The sequence below is a fragment of the Clytia hemisphaerica genome, unplaced genomic scaffold, assembly GCF_902728285.1.
Source record: "Clytia hemisphaerica strain Z4C2 unplaced genomic scaffold, Clytia hemisphaerica genome assembly, whole genome shotgun sequence".
NCBI lineage: Eukaryota > Metazoa > Cnidaria > Hydrozoa > Leptothecata > Clytiidae > Clytia > Clytia hemisphaerica.
Window position 1 is genome coordinate 807,226 of NW_027103319.1, and position 23,346 is coordinate 830,571.

General features: G+C 34.0%; 1 protein-coding gene across 1 annotated transcript; it reads left to right on the forward strand.

The window, feature by feature from the left end:
• The first annotated feature begins 1,389 nt into the window (after positions 1 to 1,389).
• Positions 1,390 to 22,742, forward strand: LOC136814706 (bromodomain-containing protein 3-like). The gene is given in 19 exon segments (XM_067071127.1): positions 1,390 to 1,566; positions 2,348 to 2,503; positions 10,777 to 10,923; positions 11,295 to 11,502; positions 11,662 to 11,819; positions 12,089 to 12,271; positions 12,544 to 12,735; positions 13,042 to 13,727; positions 13,979 to 14,091; positions 14,426 to 14,667; positions 14,803 to 14,863; positions 16,523 to 16,654; positions 19,144 to 19,181; positions 19,354 to 19,423; positions 19,843 to 20,538; positions 21,682 to 21,824; positions 21,826 to 21,873; positions 22,048 to 22,254; positions 22,486 to 22,742. Coding segments are annotated over 18 exon segments (3,531 nt in total). The 5' UTR covers positions 1,390 to 1,566; positions 2,348 to 2,362; the 3' UTR covers positions 22,552 to 22,742.
• Positions 22,743 to 23,346: the final 604 nt, after the last annotated feature.

The following is a 23,346-nucleotide window of genomic DNA, read 5'->3' on the forward strand; positions in this document are numbered from 1 at the left end:
GCTCCAGTGTGGTTTTCGTTACGGATCGAGATTGTGAATATTAGCTGCGTAACGTTTCGGAGCAAGAAAACGGGGCAGTTCCGTTCCGATGAAAATAGTACCGAGTTTATGTATTTGCACTTTTGAGGACGGTAGAGTGACTGAAGCGATTTGGAAAAACCCGCAATTCCGCCCCGCAAAATCGAGGACGGTAAAAGTCTGATTTACCGTCGTCCTCAGCTGGTCAGGATCTACTCAAATTGGAACCTTACCGTCTCCGTCGCTGAAAAACACACATACATAAACTCGGTAGTGAAGTGAAACCGTTTCGATCTGTTTTGCTATGTAACGTTTTCTTTTTTGACGTTTCGAATTTTGACGTTCACACTTGTTTCGGAACCGTAACTTTTGAACATGGTTTTAGACTCTGGACATCACGAAAACTCTCAAAGCCGATAAGGTTTGCATTATTAAATTTTGCCTGATCGCGTCACGGATTTTGCGGTCCTCGTTTCGGGAGATTGTTCATGTTATTTATGACGTAATGCTAATATAGGGATCACCCAAAATAGTCTGGGCATTTGCTACTAGTTTTATTGTTACCGTACTTAGCTCTCACTATCCAAAAGTTCCCTTAACAATCCAGAAGCGCAAAATCTCCAAAAAGGGGTTTATATCGCAACAATATCAGAATTTTTGCGATTTTGATTGTTAGGGAAACTTTTGGATTCTTATTGGTAAGTCCAAGTACGGTACATTTAAAACTAGCTCGGTCTTTTTAGGTATCTCTGTATAACTAAGACATTACGTTGTGAATATTACGGATTGGTAAACCAAAGGTCGATTACTTCACTATTCCTCTCCGTAATGTTTTTGTCGGCATTGGAATATTAGATAAGATCTTTTCTACCTTCAGTGTATTTAACGTGTCAGAATAAATTCCATCAGTTTACCAGTGACTTAACCAATCCATATTTTCAAGGCTGTTTGTTAGCATTCTATCACAAAATCTTCGATTTATCACTTCAATCGGAGACTTCTATACACATTCATAAGTTTATTTATTTATTTGTAAGAATTGTTTGTAGATAGGAAAGAAAAACCGAGTATGAACTCCTAATTGTTTTTCTTCGTTACCTTTTTCGACGAGATGCTCTTTTTGGCATCATGCCGCCCTCATATGCTTTGATTTTAAAGGACGAGTTTTGGTATAAATGACGGCCTTAATTTTTCCGCTGTACGTGTGTTTCGAATAAAGGTAATTCATTCATATCAATGTATTGACAAAGTGACAAAACTAATGATTAGAGAAAGAAATGAAGGAAAAATGATGGCGCACTTTTCCGTGTTGTGTTCTTTCGGGTAATGTCTTTTAGAACTTTTAATAACACGTGATCCAAATTTCTTTGCGGGGGTTCCTTGTCGAAAAATTCATAAACGGGAAAGCTTCTTCGACGTCCTTCAAAAATGGAGGACGCCGAATGACGCTTAAATGGTAGATGTGCAAAATCCACTGTAATCTATGGAAGTGGGAGCTCATCGTACTGAAAAGACAACCGTAAAAGTTCAAAACAGCATACAAGAAGGGTATTTCAGATTAGTTCTCTTCTCTAATTATGCTAAGCCAGTTTTTTTCTGACTTTTATCTCCCTGTTTCTGACCTCAAGTGTAAATGTATTTTACAGTGTCAAAATAGCATCTCTGGTAAACCGAGACAGACAGATTTTCACCAGTTTTTGAGGTGGACAATAACAATACTTTTAGCATTGGCCTTAAAACTGTGAGTGAGAGATTAAAAGAAAGTAGAATCATAATGAAGCAGTAGATTTTTGGCGCCATGGTGTTCATTTTTGCTATGACAATTCTGTGTTTTCAACGAAACAAAATGTAATTTCACAAAAATATTGCACTACTGACACAAGAATTGTCTTTCAACTGTTTCTCTTTGAATCAGACCAGCTGATGATATCGATAATTTAGTGAAATGTGAAAGTTTTTTGAACATCTATGCTGTGAAAATAAAATTTTCGTGAGCGCCACCACTCCCTTAGTATGACTCTTCTTTAATGAGAGTTTCAATTCCCAGACCGGAAAATAATTCGGCTTCCCCGGTGACTAATTTACAGACTAGCAAAATCTCACCTGGCATCTCCTACATTCTCTGGTCTGTAATTTGCACCAACATGCTTCTGTTATCATTCTGTTTTATATTTTCCGGTCTGTATAATTTAGAAATCTAGAATGCAAAACTTAACACACTAATGGCTGCTTCATGAAATTTTGAATGCTTCTTGCTCATTTTCCACCAATTATGTTGATTATTATGCACTGAACCTCGCTGAAATTATGGTTTTAATATTGTTTCAAGGTGCAGAAACTGACGATGCCACCAAAACGAGAGAAAAAAGGAAGAACAACCAACCAGCTTCAATTCTTGTTGAAGACTGTCATGAGACAAGTTTTGAAGCATACGTTTGCCTGGCCCTTCACAAAACCAGTTGATGCTGTAAAACTTCGTATACCTGTAATGATTTATATTCATTTCTAATTATTATTACAGATTTTGAAGTGTTCATTTATCATGAATTATCCTATAAATGATTGGCTTCTTTTTAGCTGAACAGTATTGACCGCGTACACTTGCTGTTCAAATTATGTTGACTTACTTGGTTTCATTCTATGCCATCCCTGCTAATTATATAATTCTGAATCAGAAAATTTGAACCCAATACAATTTGATAAGTCAAATTTGCAAGACAATCTAACCAAATAAAATGTGCTCGACCGATAGAAATTCTATAAGCTGACACAATTGAGCGTTAATTTATCAAGATGCAGCGGGCTGAAAACAAAAAAGTGTGTTGCCTTATTACCAAGGTAGCAATTCCATTTTGGCCTTCAATGCACGTAAATTTCTATTTGGTTGAGTTGCAGGAGGCTTTGATGCCTATTTTTCGCAACTATAGGCGCTTTCAAAGAACGCCCCGTCAGCACCTTGGACTGACTACCCAATTTCCCTCACATGGCATGGGTTGACCCAGGCGAAGGTTCATTCACTTGCCAAGTGAATCGCTGCAAACCAGACCTGATCAATCAAACTTGTCGAACCTATTGTCAATATTTGAACTAATCAAACTCCATTGAACGATTAAAGTTCTATTAAAAATTTAATCAAACTCAAAGCTTTTTTAAGAAATTGTGAGTGATCGATTAAGTTCGATCAATGGGTTTCAGTTCGATCAGTTTGATAACCCAATTTTGTTCGACAAGTTCACACCGCTCCACCACCGTAGATTAGCTTCTTTTCAAAGCCAAATTCAGAATGTAAATCAGGAAATCACTTCCAATAACTTTTCCTTTGAACACCAGAGGCAGTTTGTTGGGGTGTAGTATTCTGTCATGTGGCCACAGGCAAAATCACAACAGAGGGGCTATAGACTTAATTCTGGATGGACAAATATCCGGTTACAATAAACCTTATATACCAGAACTGTCGAAATGGCGATCGCGTGGCACTTACTGTTTAAATCTTTGACAACAGATTTTTTTTAACGCCACCAAGTTTATCAATCATACTTCCTGTCATACCATGTCACGATAACTTTCACTGATGCTTTGGGCGTACAAACTTTCGCAAGCAGAAACTTTTGCGAGGACAAAAAATTGCGAAACTCACAACATTTACTTTCGCGAATCAAGACGTATAATTGAGAATTTTCACATGAAAAAATGGCTTTGAGGGACAAATACTTCTTGGATTGGCTTGAAACGTCCTTTGACTTATTAGTCTTTTAGCAGGCTAAAAAGTGCCATAAAAGTTACATCTTTTTCAAAGTCTGAAGTTTTACAGATTTTCTATTTTGTCAAGAATTTTTCACGAGCATAAACTTTCGCAAATTGCTCTTCCTAGAAGTTCTAAAGACATTTTTTGCTGTCACATTAAAAAGGGCCAAAATTTGCGAAAATCATGACGACAGTTTCTGCTTGCGAAAGTTTGTACAGCTAAACTAGTGCGCCCTTTTTAATTTTTTTGTTTTTATTCAAAATGACCTTGATAATCAAGTCTAAAAGTTAATCACGACACTTGGACTTTTGGAAATTTTGCGGTAAAGTGCAAATTATTGTCAAAGTAGGATTTCTGAATGAGTCTAAAAAGTTTTTGAATAGGAATTAAGTACTGTTAAACCCATTTAGTTGAAGTAACCTGCCTATATTTAAGAATAATATTCAACAAACTGTGAAAGGTTGAGGCTTTTCCTGAAAATATAGGCCCTGGAATGGTAGGAAAGGCCAGATGTCAGTCTCATTTTTTTACATGTTCTGTAATTAAAAATATAGAAACAGTCATAAAATGTCATCTGTTGATGGAAATGACCTGAATTTTTTTACAGTTGTTCCCTTAATGCCAATGATTAGTTGGCTAGAGAAGATCAACCAATATTTTGACAAAAATTAACCTTTAGAGCCCTTAAGTGGGCCTGATTTAGCATTTTAAGAGGGAAAAAACAACGAAGTTAAGCAAATTTTCAATCGATCATATCTTTAAGAGACTTCAAAAACCCACTGATTTTTTGAGGCTATAAACTAGACCTACTAAGGAAGCCTTGCTGAAAGTTTCAAAAAAATTTGTTGTTGACGCAAAAAGATACGCCATCTTGAATTTTGCTCCAGATCTTATTTATTTTTTTTTTATTTTATTTATTTGATAAAGCAGGTTAAAAAACGCAGACTAAGCTGATGTGGACCTGCAACTAAGGACTATATTACAAATGAAAAATAGTTAAAATGTATTAAAATTATGTATATGCTGTAAATAGAGATAAAAGAATTATTAGTGCAGAGATTTCTGAAGGATAGTTAACCAGAGAAAAAAGTAAGCTTGATAAGCTTATGTGGCTTAAGTGAGATTTATTTTTGGTATAGGAGTTAATTAGAACTAGACTTGAGCTAACCTAATGTAACCTATGAGTCATAAAAACCTACGCATGTGCAATATAAAATTAAAAAGCTATGTATCTAAAAAAAATAAATAAAATTTTAAAATCTAGGTCATCAAAGTGAGATATAGGGAAATTAAGCAAACGAATTGTTTTGTTTACCAAGAATATAGCTAAGATAGGACTTCAAAGTTTATGTTTCATAATCAAAGAATTTAATGTATAGCAAAGTTCATGGGAAATGATGTGTAAGTTGTTTGATAAAGATTAACTAAATAAATACATAGTCATCTCTAATATTGTATGAATTATATGTAAAAGAAAATTTATTTATCTTATCTTTAAAATGTTTCAATTTATTCCTAAAAATGTCAAATTTTGACACATTGGTAAGTTCATTCGGCATTGCATTCCATATCTTGGAAGCTCTAACAACAAAAGTATTTTGATTTGTTGTTTTGAATTGACTAGCAATTTTTACTTGATTGTCCCTCCGTTGAGGAGTAGATTTTGAGTTCAAAATACAAAACATATTTGATAGTTCTGAATCAATATTTCTGTAAAATATTTTGTGCATAAGACATAACAGTCTTCGTTTATACAAATATTCAATACTCATCCATCCAGCTGCCTTTAGTACCTCATCGTCAGACAAATGGTCAGGTGGTTGGAATATTCGTCTAGCAGCTCGTACGTGCAGAATTTCTAGCTTTTTCAAGATAACATTATTGTTGCCCCATACTGTTATATTATAAGTAACGGATGGAATAATCGTTGCAAAGTAAAATTTTGACATGACAACATTACCAAGAATAACCATACGTTTCAACATTTTGATTTTTGTGCGATAGTGCTTTTCGTTTTTATCAATTTGTACTCTCCAGGATAAGGAATCATCAATGGTGGTTCCCAAAACCTTCTGGTGATCCACAATTTCAAGGTTTCTTCCATTCATGGTGATGTTCTGCAGTGGACCAATAAATTTACGTTTGGAGATGATCATGATTTTCGTTTTTCCAGGATGAATTATCATTCCATTCAAAGCTGACCAATTGTGCAGTTTATTGGCAGCTGCTTGGATTTTTGGTATCAATTCATCAATAGTATCTGCAGCACTGGATTCTGTAGTATCGTCAGCAAACATTTCCGTTTCATCTTGATTCTCATCCTCAAGAGTATCTTCTGATTTTGTTGCATCTGGAAGGTCATTCGCATGGTAGGAATAGCATCTAGGGCCTAAGATGGAGCCCTGTGGAACTCCTTGCTCTACTGGTTTGATGGTTGATTTACTATTTCCAATTTTAACAAACTGTTGCCTTTCACTTAGATAACTTTTGCACCACTCGAACAAGTCACCTGAGATTCCAATGGCAGTGATTTTCTTTAATAAAGTTTTATGGCAGACGCTGTCAAAGGCTTTACTAAAATCAATTAGCAGAACTCCAATAAATTTCCCTTTGTCGAGTAATGAGAGCCATCTACTACACATTCTTATAAGCATGAGTTCTGGAGATCGTCCCTTTCTAAAACCCCATTGCTGATTACTTAGGAGTTGATGTTGTTAAACATGAGCATCGACTTCTGAAGCTATGATAGCCTCCAGCATTTTTCCTGGTAAACAAAGAAGGGAGATGGGCCTGTAATTTTCGCTTTTTGTTTTTGACCCTTTATTTTTGAAAATACAAGTTACTTTTGCCACTTTATGTTTGGTTGGAAATTTATTTGTTTCAAAACTTTTCTTTGCAATATAGTGAAGACCAGTTAAAGCTTCTTCACCGATTAATCTCATTATTTTAGAATTTATACAATCGTGTCCTCCTGCTTTGTTAGGTTTGAAGATTCTGCTCAGTTTGTAGAATTCGTAGTTGACATTCGATATTGTAGGTGTCACTCTGTAAATATGGCTCATCAGGTCTGAATTTTCAGGTATTTTATCAAGCTTCCCAATGTTCGCAAAATAGTTATTAAGAATATTACATTTCATTCCAAAAAAGCAATTTTTTCGGCCATTTTTTACGGTTACGCAAAGATGGAAATCCTGAAAATGTTATTTTTGTGGCCAAAACCCACCAGTTAACCACTCCAGGTCAAAAGTTTGCTTCAAAAAAGTCTCAAGGACCATCAGCAGACAGCTAAAAGTGCTTCCAAACCCAGATAACGCAAAGTTTGAAGCCCTCTACAGGAGGTGCTAAAGATTTTCGGGGAAAATTTTGGAGACTCAATTTGATTTTTTCTGATTCCCTACAAAAAGTTGTTGAAATCCACTGTAAACCAGCTTTCTAATGTACTTGAATAAAAATTCATTGGCTTTCAAAATCTGCTCCCCACCAGAGTTCATGATTTTTAGGGGTCAATTTTCGCCTAGTAGCCTGCCTATCTTTGAGACGCTATATCTGTAAAACTACTTGAGATATCAAAGTGAAATTTTCAGAGTCTTATTTTCTTGTGGGTGATAGATCATTTGGTCAAAATTTCATCAAAATCTAAGAGGGTGAGGTATCACACTTTCTTTATTCTGAAGATTTAAAAAAAAAATGGCTCTTAACGTTTTAAACACGAGCAATGGATTCAGAATAATAGAGTTATTATTACAACTCTCACTTTTTTATCACATTAATTGACATCTTGACATTTTAGTCATCTTGTTAGATGTCTTATTTCGAGAGTTCTTGCAATATAGTTTATTGTTCAACTTGGAGAGGGAATGTTTGTAAACATAAAATATTTTTTTTAGCAGTTATTTGGGGGGTCAGATTTAGGCAGGGCTGTCGGGTTTAGGACCACTCACGGTATTGGCTGATGGGATTAACAAATAACTAGTGTGTAAACTTTCCGCGCGAGTGATGGTCAAATGCTCAATCGTTTTGCCACTAATTTGTTCTTCTTCGTTCCTCTTAGAGTGCACAGACACTCGCGTGTGTGCTCCATTACGGATTTTTTTAATATTTCGATTAAAAATCTACTCGTGCAAAATCGAATTTGTGTATTTTGTTTTGCTTTTATTGATAACTTAAAATAATTTTAAATGTACAAACAGTATGAAGTAAGCCCTGAATACTCATGTATCAACTACTATCGAACAAAACTTGATTTACAAGCGGGAATATCTAACCAAACCACTTAGATAGCTTGAACGGTCAACTTGATTTTCTTTATGATGAACCATATAGATGAACCCATAGTCTGCGAGCGGGTCTGAGCGGGTCAGAAAATAATTATTTTTCACCCGGCCGGTTTCCAGAAACACTACATTTTTGGACCTTCCCCGGTGGAGGTCCTATAAATTAACCTTTGTTCGTTCGTTCGTTCGTTATTAGCTTTCCTCGTGATTGGCTCGTTAGTTTTCTCTGATTTTTTGCACAAAGATACATAACTATAAACCCTCGAATGAGACGGAGCCCAATTTTCAAAAGAAAAATTTTTTGGGCAAATTTGGGCCAAAAACGGCTAAAAAACAGGTTTTTTGGACTTTGTGAAAAATTAGTTTGTTAATATTTTCTGATTTTTTGCATGAAAGTAAAGTACCATCGTAGGTAAAAGATGGCTTAATCATATTTTTGCAAAAACATTTTGTTGGCTCAAAAAACGCATGTTTATCTATAAGAATCACTATTAATAAGCATACATCAATGTTCTTAGTCAAATTACTCAATTTTTTTATGAGATAGATGTTTTTTTTGCTCAGGAGGGCTTACTTTTAAAGAATATGTGTGTTTGGACATGAAATTTTGGTTGCTTGGCGTGTTTATAGAAAAAAATGGCCAAATTCGATATTTTTTTATAAGCACATTATCGATTACTTAGGTATTAGCTTTTCTCGAGATTGGCTCTTTCCTTTGTTACGATTTTTTGAAAAAAGATGCATAACTATAAACCCTCAAATGTGACGGAGCCCGATTTTCAAAAAAGAAAAATTTTTGGGCAAATTTGGACCAAAAAACGGCTAAAAAGCGGGTTTTTTGGACTTTGTGAAAAATTGGATCATTAATTATTTCTGATTTTTTGCAGGAAAGTAAGGTACCATCATTGTTAAAAGATGGTTCAAGCAGATTTTTGCAAAATAATTTTGCTGGCTCAAAAAACGCATGTTTATCTATAAGAATCACTATTAATAAGCATACATCAATGTTCTTAGTCAAATTACTCAATTTCTTTTATGAGATTGATGTTTTTTTTGCTCATGAGGGTTTACTTTTAAAGAATATATGTGTTTAGACATGAAATTTTGGTTGCTTGGCTTGTTTTTATAGAAAAACTGGCTAAATTCGATATTTTTTTATAAGCACACTATCAATTACTTAGGTATCTTTTCTCGAGATTGGCTCTTTTATTCTTTATGATTTTTTGCACAAAGATGCATAACTATGAACCCTCGAATGTGATGGAGCTCAGTTTTTAGAAAAAGAATTTTGGGGTAAATTTCAGCTAAAAAACGGCTAAAAAAAGGGATTTTTGGACTTGTTATTTTCTGACTTTTTGCATAAAAGTAGGTAAAATATTGCTCAAGCAGATTTTTGTAAAAAAAATTTTTCAGCTCAAAAAACGCATATTTATCTATAAGAATCACTAGTAATAAGCATAAATCAATGTTCTTAAAATTACTGAGTTTTTTTAAACGTGTTTTTTTATAAGAAACAAACAACTAATTTTAATAGATCGTCACTATTTGTGTTCTGAATAATTGTTTAATGGTCACGCTTATGTAGATATCAATTATATATGTGTTAAATGCATAACCAGGTAGGTTCATAAAAGTATCACTTGTTTATTTTCGCCTGAGCAATATATTTTAGTTAACCTTAGATCTGCAACACAATTTACATTGAATAACCCTATTTTGTGGAACAAATTTTTGAAAGTGTCAAGGGTCAAAAGTCCCGGCGGCTACCGAAAAAATCATGAATCTTTGGGGGAACTTAAAAGTTAGGGGGGTTGATTTTTACATTGGACCTAGACCCAGGCTTACGCTATGAAAGCAAGACCTCCTTTGCTTATTGTATGGGCCATTTTGTTTACAGCCAGCATAAACAGTTATAACATAGTCGTCTATTTTTAATTGTATCATTTGAAGAAGATTATAATGCAATATATCCTCCAATGACCAATAATTTTAAACTGTTTGCTGTTAGCAACAAATATAATAGTAAACTACCTTAACTGCCAAAATTAACTCTGCAAAATGTGCAAATTTAGTACCCTCGCACAGCGAAAAGTTCCGCAAAAATTAGTTCCCTTAAGGTAGTTGTTCCAGTGTCATCATCCAGCTTTTACTTGCTTTAAATATGCCATCCAGCTCTTGATAATTTGAAAAACTTTGATGTCAAAATAGAAGAGTGAAATTAAAAACATTACATGAGATTCTTCAGGGCAATGGCAGCATAAACAAGCGGTCATAAATTTTTGATTCTTATGTTTTATTTGAGATTTGATCTTTTCTAAATAAAAAGATTTTTTGTTTCGAATTTGAAAAAGAATTTGAATGTCATTCAAATAATTATTGATTATATTCGAAAAGATGTAAAAAAGAAAAAAGAAAAAAAAGTGATCAAGCAACAAGCAAAGGCAGACACAAAAATGTAGATGTGGCTTTATTTAATTCCAAAATAAAGGTCGAATGACGTCCAAACCCAGCTCTATCAACTCAAAAACGTCTAACAAGAACAAAAAACATTGCCTGCGGAAACACACAGACAGAAAACAGACAAAATGCCTATTAATGCACATTTTTCAGTTTTCAGAAATTCTAACATACTTACATCTGCTTACACTTAAGATTTTGGGTGAATCACCAATGACCTCCACTGAACAATTCATGTGGGAAAAAAAATTTTTCCATGAGCTTTACCTGTTTTTATTTTAGGACTACTATGAGATCATCAAACGGCCTATGGATCTTGGAACAATTAAAAAGAAGCTGGAACACAATGATTACCAAAGCTCCAAAGAATGCATTGAAGAATTTCGGCTTGTTTTCAACAATTGCTACCAATATAATAAACCCGGAGAGGTATATTCAACTAATATAACAATATCTTCTCAAAACTAAAGTTAATGTTTTAATTTGATAACAAAAACGAAGAAAATGGAGCCATCTGGCTGTGTAGTATAGACTTGACTGGCTATAGTAGGCATAAAACATTTTCATAGCAAAATAATCAATTGTTGAGTATTGAAATTCTTCTATAAAGTTACCAGTGATAAAATGATATAGTTTAATTAACAAAAGTCACTTTTGTTTTGGATTCTGCATACTAACTAGGAGGTAGGGCCTAAGCATTGTATGCTTGAGTACAAGGCAGGTACCTGATTTTTGCTAATTAGGTACATGCATACTGTGAGAATGACCCCTTGTAGTGATGGAAAACTTTTACTTTTAAGGATGTTGTTGTTATGGCAGAAACAGTTGAGAAATTTTTCAGTGAAAAGTTAGCCATGATGCCTCCAGAAGAGTATGAAATTATCAAAGGTGCAAAAAGTGTTGGTAAGCCTGCTGTAAAACCAGCTGTTACCAGTACTGGAGATCCACTAGAGCCTGCAGCCAAGAAGATAAAACAACCAATAAATAAACCACGCACTACAGCAGCTGGTAAGTTTTCATTATATACCAAGTTCTCGACAACCCAGGATAACTTGCTTGCTCTGTCTTTCTGATTTGTCAGTTTAAATCCTAATTCATCGAAAGTATCACTTTTAGTAAAAGGTTACTAAGATAAATGTATTAGCCAAATTATACCTTTTTGATTAGATTCTACACAACCAACTTTAACCTCTCCAGATGTATCGACCATTGCTGAAGTTGATAAACAACTAGCTGCAACCAGTCCAAGTTCTGTTGTGACATCAACTGTTGCTATGACACCTGATCTGATGACCCCGAAACTTCCCAGCCGGTCTGCAAGTTTGGTTAGTAGTAGTAATACTATTAATGATACTAAACTTCTGATCAATTGTTTGCAGTAGATCTTAAAATTTGCTTGGCTTTTCTCTCTTCGATATTAAAAGATATCTTTCATCACAACAGAAAGTAAAAGAGTACATTCTCTCAGATATTAAGAAAAAACTTGTGTGCCAGATATTTTATTTATCATGTTAATTTACAGCCTTGACTCTCTGCTTTTTATTACTTAGGCAAGTGATTATAATAGTCTTATAAAAACAAATATACTTTTTAGGTCAAATCTGGTGTGAAACGTAAGAAAGCAGATACAACTACACCTGGAACCCCAGCCATATCTACTCCGACAACTGGCTTGTCAACCCCCTTATTGGCTGCTAAAATACCAGTCAGGCGTGAATCTTCAAACCGAACCATAAAGAAACCAACAAGAGAACTTCCTGGAGAACAAGAAATAGCTGTAAGAACATCTAACTTGTTCTGTCATATAAAATGGTCTGAACTTTGAGCTCCACACTGGTGAATATCAGTTTCCATTTGAACACCTAGACGGCCTATTTTGTGTTGTAGAGTAAGGTATACACACAATTACACTTTAAATGGCAAAAGTGATGACAACAGTGTTTATGCTTTTTTCTATTTACGGTTAGGAAAGAGAGTGAGTGGTCCTTTATAAAACATAGATAAAACGGTCATTGGGTTGTACTTTGAAATTATTTTACTTTGTTTCAGCCTCCTTCTGGAAAGAAGAAAGGAAAGTTGTCTGAACAGTTGAAATACTGTAACAATATTTTAAAAGAACTTTTTGCAAAGAAACATGAAAGTTGTGCATGGCCCTTCTACAAACCAGTTGCAGTAGATGAACTTGGTCTGCACGATTACCTGGATATAATCAAACAACCAATGGACTTGACTTCGATTAGAGTGAGTTAATATTGTATTATTAGAATTTTATTGAAATCTTTTTGATCTGATCAATCATCTCACCTTTCCCAGCAGCTCCCAGGTAATACATTTATGCATTGCTTTCGTTTACTTTCAAAGTTTCATTAGGTAATTTCTAGTATTCAAGGTTATTTGACTTTGACTGTGTTTGACTTGCTCTAGAAATCAGATACTTAATGTCTTATGATCATGAAATATATTTCCAAAGTTAATGTTCCAAATACATAAATTAAAGCTTCATGCTAGATAATCAGATGTAATGATTAATTTGAAACTTCTTTTCAGCAAAAAATGGACACCCGAGAATACAATACACCATATGAATTCGCTACTGATGTTAGGCTAATATTTTCAAACTGTTATAAATATAACCCACCAGATCATGACGTTGTTAAAATGGCTCGAAAATTACAAGATGTATTTGAATATAAGTTTGCACGTATGCCAGATGAACCCCCTGAACAAGAGACTGAATCTGTTGCTGCTACCCCGTCATCTACAACCAATACAACCACAAAAATTACACGCTCTTCTAATAAAATTCCGGCAGCAAATTCTGTTGAGGCAAAATCAGAATCTGAAGAAGATTCTGATAATGATTCATCAGATGATAGCGGAAACGATAGTAGTGAAGACCGTAAAAAGACATTAGCTATGTTAGAAGCACAATTAATATCTGTACATGAAGAACTTTCTAAATTAACCAAAGTAGAACGTGACCGTAAAGCTGAAAAATCTGGGAAGAAAGGGAAGAAAAAGGACAAAGAAAAGGATATTAAAAAGGATAAAAAAGAAGTAAAAGTTAAAGTAGAAACTAAAGACAAAAATAAAAATATTAAAAAGAAGACTAAGGATAAGAAAAAGGATGATACAAATCTGGATGGTGTAAAGTCTGCCAAAAATGATAAAAAGAAGGAGACAAAAACACCAGCTAAGAAAAAAACTGCTGCTGAAAGATCCAAAAAGAGCAAGTTAGTATACTTTGTTAATCATTCTCATTATGCTGTATTTCCGTATCCGGCTGCCATTCCATTCTATTTTTACAATTTTTGAACTTGTAGTTGAATATTATACCTGCACACACAGCTCTTTATTTTATGTCTACACAGTCTACATGATGTAAATTCAAAATATACTCTCTTCTTTCTAGAAGAATAATGTTTCCTTTTGTGTAATATTTTGTTTCTAGACTGATCTTATTGATTTTTTCTTTTTTACACAGGATTGCATCAAAGAAAGAATATCTACCAGAAGATAGTGACGATGAAGAAAATGTCAAGAATATGTCTTATGATGAAAAACGTCAACTTAGTTTAGATATCAATAAACTTCCAGGTAAATAAAAGTCTTTATCATAAGAAATAATAACATAATGATATCAATTTAACGTTTGTAATTTAACAAACCTAGTACTCATCGCATAATGAGACTACTAAAACTTGAGATTGAGGGGTGCTTTTTCAGAACTTTTTTATTTCAATTTTTGGACCCAAGAACAACTTTACAGCTACAACTGGCCCTCGGAGAAGTTGGAAAACCCTACACTTGCTCAGTGTTGTTGTTTGTGATTGTGCTACGTTTTTGATTGTTTTTTTTCACATTTTTGAGAATCGTAAGTAAATACTTTCTTCCAATGTTTTGAAATTAACTTTCATTTCTTTCTATTCAGGTGACAAACTTGGTAAAGTTGTTCATATTATTCAAACAAAGGAACCAAGTTTGAGAGGAAACAACCCAGACGAAATTGAGATTGACTTTGAGACTCTGAGGCCCGCAACTCTTCGAGAACTTGAAAAATATGTCAATTCTTGTGTTAAAAAGAAGAAAACTCCTGTTAAAAAGCCAAAATCTGCTGAAGATAGAGAAGCACTGCAAGCAAAGAAGAAGGAAGAATTAGAAAAAAGGTTGCAGGTAAAGGCAAAATATTTTGAGTGCTTGCTCTCTTGTAACATCGGATTATATTATAACTTCCATCAGACACTAAAGAAAGTAATGTTGGTCGATAACGAATGTTTTTTACTTATGAGATCTTATCCTATATTTTAGGATGTGAGTGGCAAGCTACAAGCAGTTGCCCCTAAAAAGCCAAAGAAGTCGAGTAAAAAAGGTAAATTTCTCCCATCTTTGCTAAGCCTGAACACTTTGTTCACAAAAGGTTCTTCAAAACTCTTCCTTCCATTATTCAGCTTTCATGGACAAGCTAAATTAATAAATTTATCACATAATCGCACGATGGGTTATTTTTTCTTATTTGGCCCGCCCTCAAAGAAAGCAATTAATCGTTAATTGCATCCTGTAGAGAGCAATTAATTGTTAATCACACTCTTTGATGCCGCGCCAAAGTTTACAAAATTGATTTTAATGTTTTTTCTTATATTTTTTTACATCAAACGTTTTGATTGCATTCGAAATTCATTTTGTGAGAAATCTATAAACAATATAAGAAACAATAAAAGATAAACAGAGAAGAGAAAAATATAAAACTCTCAGTGTAATTTCTGTAATTTACTTTCCTAACTGGGAAAAATTAGTGAAACCCATTGCGCGATCAGCTCGTAATCACATAATAACTCGTACACAATTCGAAAATTGCACTCGTGATTTTTTGGACCTACCTGGAGGTCCTATAAATTAACCTTTGTCCGTCCGTTCGTCCGTCTGTTACCAGCTTTTCTCAAGATGGCTCATTAGTTTTTTCTGATTTTTGGCACAATGATGCAAAATGGTAATGCCCAAAATGTGACGGAGCCCGATTTTCGAAAAAAAATCATTTCCGGTCGAATATGCCGGAAAAACCGGTTTTTTGGCATTTTCTTGAGATTTTATCATTAGTTTTTTCTGATTTTTTGCTCAAAGATGCGTATTAATATTGCCCAAAACATGGCCAAGTCCGATTTTTGAGAAAATGCCGGAAATCACCTTTTTTCTGGATTTTCATTGTGCTTTTTCCTTATAATTGGTTGTTTTTTCATTCAAAAACATTATTAATAGCAATGCCCACCATCAAGCATGTTTCAATTTTCAATGAAATTGATTTTTGAAGCCGGAACTATTTAAAAATCGCCGGAACAAACTATTTTCGACGGAAAGACAGTATTTCTTGAATTTCTCGAGCTGTATTTTTTTATGAAATTTTGCACACTGATGCAATATGACAATACCTAAAATGTGACGGAGCCTGATTTTCGAAAAACAATGAATTTTCTGATTTTTTGCAGAAAGATGCGTATTCGCAATGCTCAAAAAATGGCTGAGTTCGATATTTGAGAAATTCTTTTTTCGGTTGAAAATGCCGGAAATCGCCGTTTTTGCAGATTTTCATTAGATTTTTTCCTTGTATTTCTATGTTTTTCACACAAAACATTATTGATAACAATGCTCACCATCAAGCATGATTCAATTGTCAATAAAACTGAATTTTGCGACCAGAACTTTCTATTTATTTTTTCCCTACAACCCTTCCCTCTCCCCTTATCAACAATCAATGATGAATTTATTGCGTTATGCATTTTCGCTAAACGCTATATTTTCTGACTGATTTTTTTCTCCTCTCATTGCTAAACTTTCATCATCGGGTAGGTCCATTCGGCATCTAGCTTGTTTGTTTCGAATTTTCCGCGTCCTTTTGGACTCGGAAAATTAATACCAAAAAATCACTCGTGCAATTATATTCGAATTGCACTCGTTATCATATACAAATTACCAAAGAAAATCTGTTTTAAAAATTTCCAAAATGTTGATAGTGTTGCATTTCATTTCTTTTCAGATCCTAACTCAAATGAACCAAAATCATCTCGGCTGTCTGAAAGCAGTACCTCAAGTGGCAGTTCCTCAAGTAGCAGCTCAAGTTCTAGTTCCAGTTCCAGCTCTGATAGCAGCTCGGATTCAGAAAAAGAAGGTAATTAAAAACATTTTTTTTAATCGAAGAATATTATTGTTGTATATAAATGTACATAAAGGTCAGTTTTTATGTTACCACATAACCATAACTTTGTTTTAAAGTATTTATAACGTTATTTTAGAATTTAATGACGATGCTGGACAGTTCTGGGTCTCAATTAAGTCTTTGGTAACTTTCATTGCGAATACTATAATGTCTCTTCTTTTTACGTTTAACTGTTAGACATACTTTAAGGGAAGAAATTTTCGCGGAATTTAATTTTGCGAATTTGGGCGTAATTCGCGAAATTAAATTCCGCGAAACACATCAAAACGGCTAAATCGCGAAATTAAATTCCGCGAAATTCGATTTTTTAGAGGAAGAAGACGGCGATGAAGTTTAATCATGACTTATCATAGAAACATCCATCTTTGTTGTTATTATTTTGTTGTTAAAGTTCGTTAATGTGACTGAAATCGTCTTGAATGTCGATGAAACTTATGAAAAAACTTTTTCTCTGTAAAAAAAATTCTCTCAATCGCGAAATTAAATTCCGTGAAACTTTTGAAATCGACTCATTCGCGAAATTAAATTCCGCGAAATTTGCCATTTTGAAACTCTAATTCGCGAAATTAAATTCCGCAAAAATTTCTTCTCGCGAAAATTTCTTCCCTTAAGGTATCTGTGAGCCTAATTTAGCTTCATAGTCAGATATGACCATTCTTGAATAGGTAACTTGTTCAGTTTATATCAACACGGTGTAGTTTTGAGCTATTTGCCATGCTCTTAGCTTATTGTGGTTTTTATCATATATACCTTTTTTTATTTTAGTTAAGTGTGTATTTCTCTTTTGTATAAATTCTACGTCATTTTAATATGGATGTTCTAAATGCAAGCAGTTACCTTTTTTACAATATTTAATTTTTTGAATAAATATTGTGTTGAATACTTTTAAACTCTATTTTATATTGATCTTTAGGCATTGTAAATAAGTAGTATCCTTCAAAGTATTATTTTCATTCGTGGATCAGATTGCATAGATTATTTAAGGATTCTATTAGATGTTTTCTTAGAGCGCGGTCACACCAAAATATAAGTTTAGTTAATGCTAAAAAGAATCACCATGAGCGCGGTCACACCAAATGATTTACCTCCGCTTATATAGCTGTTGTCATAACAACAAATATTTTTATCTATTTTTTAATGTGACCACTCGAAAAAATGGAAGAAAAAATCCTAAATTCGAGGAATCACCTGTTTTAATAAGCGAAAAATAAGACTTGCTCGATAGCAAGTCTTATCGTAGTTTAAGAAGAATTCCTTTATGTTTAAATAAATAGGTCTATTGAAAAAGGCGATTTGTGTTTACTTTTCAAATTTTGAAAATTTTGAAAAGATGTGCACATATTTTTTTGCACACGCCATTACATTCAGACACAAGAGAAAAACAATTAAATGGAAAGATTTTATTTCGAATGAATGAATTTTTATCCACACACATTTTCAGACTTATTAGAAATGCTGATTGAAGTTTTCCGACGCGCCGCTTAAAATAAGCAAAAATGGTGATTCCTTTTTAGCATTAGCTAAACTTATATTTTGGTGTGACCGCGCTCCATTTTTGCTTATTTTAAGCGACGCGTCGGAAGACTTCAATCAGCATTTCTAATAAGTCTAAAAATTTGTGTGGGTAAAAATTCATTCATTCGAAATAAAATCTTTTCATTTAATTGTTTTTCTCTTGTGTGTGAATGTAATGGCGTGTGCAAAAAAATATGTGCACATCCTTTCTAAATTTTCAATAGACCTATTTATTTAAACATAAAGGAATTCTTCTTAAACTACGAAAAAATTATTAAAACAGGTGATTCCTCGAATTTAGGATTTTTTCTTCCATTTTTTCGAGTGGTCACATTAAAAAATGGATAAAAATATTTGTTGTTATGACAACAGCTATATAAGCGGAGGTAAATCATTTGGTGTGACCGCGCCCTTATTGTAGTTAAATTTAGTCACAATCTATCTACAATAAATGGTATGGGGATACTAAATTGACAAAAGAATAAGGAAGGCAGGCGTATAATGACATTTTTCATACCAAAATAATACTTTGAGGGACTTAGCCAATTAGCTAATATAATTCAACATTTTAACACAAAATACAATGTTATGTAGATTTATTTATGAAAAATCGGCTGTGAACGAAAGAAACTGATTTTCAAATTGATGAAATTGCATCGAATGTCATACGTCTTCTATTCTTTTGTCAAGCTTTTTTATAATATATATCTTTGAAACCTTTTACGAAACCATTTAGTTTGAGTTATTTTAGTAACTTTACTATTGAAAAACTCTGATAAACCTAAGCAGGGGTCTTCCTGGTGAATCTTTTATATCGTTTTTCGTATTTCCATAACTTCTTATCGCCACACTAGAAACTTAAGACATTGGTTACCATTCCCTCGACAATTTAACTAGATGTCATAAATATTCTGCTTCTTTTACAGGTCCTTCAAAACCAAAGAAGGTTCATAAAGAGGAAAAGGTAGGGCATCCTTCACTTCTATGTATCCCAAATTTTCAAGCAACATTGCCAAATGCTTGCATTGTCATTTCTTTAGAGGTGTGTTTTTGATGCCAAGAAGTTAGCCCAAACTCTAGATATTTCTTTGTTCACTTTGTTTTAATCCTTATCATTTCTCCGCAACTTTTTTTAGCCGAAACAAGATGTGAGGAAGAGTATTGGTTTACTTTCAATGACTAAAGATTCGAAACCACCACAGCCAGGTAAGTTTTTCTTTGTCAATTCTTGATATTCGTGATGTAATGTTTTATACGTAAACACCGGGCGTTTGCCACCAGTTTGAATTCAAATAATTAAAATGGTGGCAAACGCCCGGTGTTTTTCATGTATTTCCGTATAAAAAATAACGTCGTGAATATCAAAAACACTAAGATTAAACCGCTTTTCGATCACAATTGTTCAGGAGTCTGAAGCGTCTAATTGTAAAAATATTTTTGAAAATTTCCATTATGAAAAGGTGAAACAGCAGGCAGAAATCTTGACATTATAGATACAAGATTGTTTAAGCAATATGACGAGGGCTGAGGGTAGCTCAGAACTATGAGTCGTCCATTAATGTCCAAAATGTTACAGTTTCTTCGTGTTTCATGATTCACCAAAGCTTTCTGTTTATCTTTTACAGTTTCTATCTCTTCCATTGTTAATTCGACAAACATCAAAACTTCGGCTGCTGCCACCAGTAATTCTTCAGTTACAGTTGATCGACCAACAACAACACAAGCAGTCAAAACTGAACCGCCAATACTTACAAAAGCACCACAGCTAAATAATGAATCTAAACCTCCACCATTGCAAAATGCTGCTGCGAACAAACCGCCACCTGTCATAACGCCTACACCTAACATATTAACCAAACAAGAGGCTCAAACGAACGGCAAACAAAATCTATCACCGATTCCAATACCAACGAAAGTTCCTGAATTAACACCTGCGACTACGGTTAAACCTCCTTTGAAACAAGAAATCAAACTGGAGATAAAAAAACAACCTGAAACTCCATCTAAAAATGCACCCACACTCCCAGTTACGACGGCTGCGAATCTATTCAATCGTGGTACAACAAACGCACCGACACCAAGTAGTTTATTGAAAATGAAAAACAACTCAAATCCTCCAACGCTCACCCCAAATACATCAACAAACCCTCCAACGCCTTCTGAGAAAAAGCAGATGCCATCTCTGACACCTGGCACACCCATAACACCCATGATCTCACCCCTTGTTTCGAGTGATAGTGATGCGAATAGCAAAGACAACAAACTCTCGTTTGGCATTCTTGACGATAGCGCGTTACCCAAAACGATAGCAACGCCCAAAGGTAAATTTATTGCATAATTTTACTTTTACTATGTTTGATTGACAGACCTTCCTTTGTCTGTGTAGATGTCTCTTGGCTGGGCTTAAAAAATTGTTGGTTTGCCGTCACCCGACCCTAGATTTTGGAGGTGGGTCGGTCGGTCGGAATTTTTTTTTATTTTGGCGATTTATGAAATTTTCGTCCATGGAAGGGTTAACAGTTTGTTTACATTTAGGTAATTTTGAATAAAAAACAGAAGTGCTAGCAGGGAATTTACGATTCTTATGCTTGAGACAAACAAGATACAAATTTTGATTTTTTATTGTTTGAAGTTTTTGAAGGAAAAAAATCTTCTTTAAAATGGCAATAAAATTTTTTGGGTCGGCAGGTTTCGAGGTAGGGTCGGTCGGGTGACGGCAAACCTTAAGTCCAGCCTATAGTAAGGGACGGTCTAATGTTGTTGTTTTTCAATTTTTCGATAAAATTACAAGTTTTTGGAAGGAGGGTGGAGGATGAGTTTCTCATAATTTAGTCCCCGAAAGTTACCTTAAGGGAAGAAATTTTCGCGGGAAGCAATTTTGCGGAACTTTTTTGACAAATCTGTGAATTTAAATTCCGCGAAACAAAAATATTCTAAAAATAAAAAAAATGGTCTTTTAGGGCAAAATTAGCGATATTGTAAACAAAAAAAATCTCAACCGCGAAATAAAATCCCGCAAAACTTCTGAAATTTGAGCTTTGAAGCGCGAAATTAAATTTCGCGAAAATTTCTTTCCTTAAGGTAAGTTGAGCTAGAATCGGAAACGGGTAAATATCTGTTTGCTTTTTTTCGTTTTTTTTCTTCAAAAAAAATAAATGAAAATAAAGGCCTGAGCACTAGTTTTTCGCCAAAACGAGGCTAAAACTCTGGATACTTTAATAATAAGTTTCAAAGTTAGATTGTTTTGCTACAATTGGAACTTTGGATAATTTGAAGCTACTGAAGTTGAGTGCGTTGTTCACGTTAGACTATTTCTCACTATTGCTACAATTGAGTCTCTGAATAGTTGTTTTGCGTTACACCCGTTCGACCATTTGATATATTATTCCAAGAAACGAAATATATTCTGTTGGAATCATCCCGACTAAGACGTTTAACTTAAACCTTCTTTCCAATTATTATAGCGGATATTTATTCAAAACCTGTCGCATCACCTGCGGACAGTGCATCAAAGAATCCCGTCAAATCGTTGAGTTCGTGGGGTCGTGGAAATGCCACTCCAAACACTACACCTAAAGCTACTGGCAAATTGGATCAAACACCGCACTGCTAGCTTTGAACAGTTTCAAAAGCTCGCAAAGGAAAAAGAAGAAAAGGTATCACCACATCCCATCACTCTTCTAATTTGATTTAAATCTCTTTGTCTTTTCATTTCTTTAGCATCTTAACTGTTTTTAAAATGTTGGCTAAAAAAGACATAAAGTATACTCTTTTTTCGTAACATTACCCCAAAAAACTTTAACCTGAACCTTTTTATTCCTATTCCTCAGGAGAAAGCAGCGAAGCAAGTGGAAGAGCAGTTGAAGCGACAAAAAGAGCGCGAAGAACAAGAGCGACAACGAGTGATGGATGATAAACGACGTGAAAAGGAAGAAGAGGAAGCACTTGAACGAGCACGCCAACAAAAAGACGATAACGAACGCAAACGAAGGGAAATGGAACGACGAAAAGAACAAGAACGCAGGAAACGACAAGCTGTAAGTTCTTTCTCTGAAAAAGGTCTTTTTGATTTAGGTGTCAGTAAAATTACTAAAATTTACTAAATATTATCAAAAACTTTTGATGGATTCTGAATTAGATCTTGATTTTGTGCTCGTTGGAAAGATAATCGTTAGTGGAATATTATCATTTTAAAACGAAGAAGAAATAATAACTCCTGGTAGAATCCTGGCATAATAATTTTTTATATTTTCTTTCTTTTTTTTCAGCTTGCTGGTACTGTTGACATGACTAGACAGAGTGATATCATGGGCGACTTCGAAGCAACTCTGTAACACCTTCCCAACCACTCCTACTTACTAACCTAAAATAACTCCTTTATTCTCTTTCATTTTATAGTAAATAAATTTCAAATATTTCTTAATGTATCATACTTTTTGCTCTGCTTCTTTTTTGTTATACAGTATTATATTATTATCGCAGTTTTTCTTGAACTTGAAAATAGAGGATTCTGTGAATTTTTTAACTTTTTTGTTCATTTTGCTTTTTGTTCTTTTGCTTATATCGTTTTGTAGAACGGAATCGTGTATACGAAATAAGTTCTTGAAACACGAATTGGATTAGAGTACTGCGGTAGTATCCTCCCATCCTTCAAAATCAGGCATTCTAAATTATATTTTAAATGTAAATGCAACGAAGTCTGCTTTTAATTCGAGTTAATTATTTCTAATGCCATTAATTTTTATTCAGTGTTATTACTATTAGGTTGTTTTCACCAAGATACAGAGAGAAAAAAGTGTATTGTTAAAATACCAAACAAATTATTTTATATGTTTAAAACAAAAGAACTACCTGAAAAACGGTTTAAAATATACATGAAGAAGTATTTTTATTCGTTTTAGCGAAAAAAATGAATCAATCAGTGTCGTTTTTGTATCAATTCCTAACTTAGGGTCGCTGAAATGTCAAAAGTAAAGATTAAAATTTACTCTCAGGTGTCCAATAAGCATTAAGGAGAATAATTTATTGCGAACTTATTGCTTGTCAATTTTGTACCGGGTGTGTCAAAAAAAAACGCCCCTATTTTACAATCTTTGACGTACATTTTTCTATTCAGTTGAGCTGCTTGA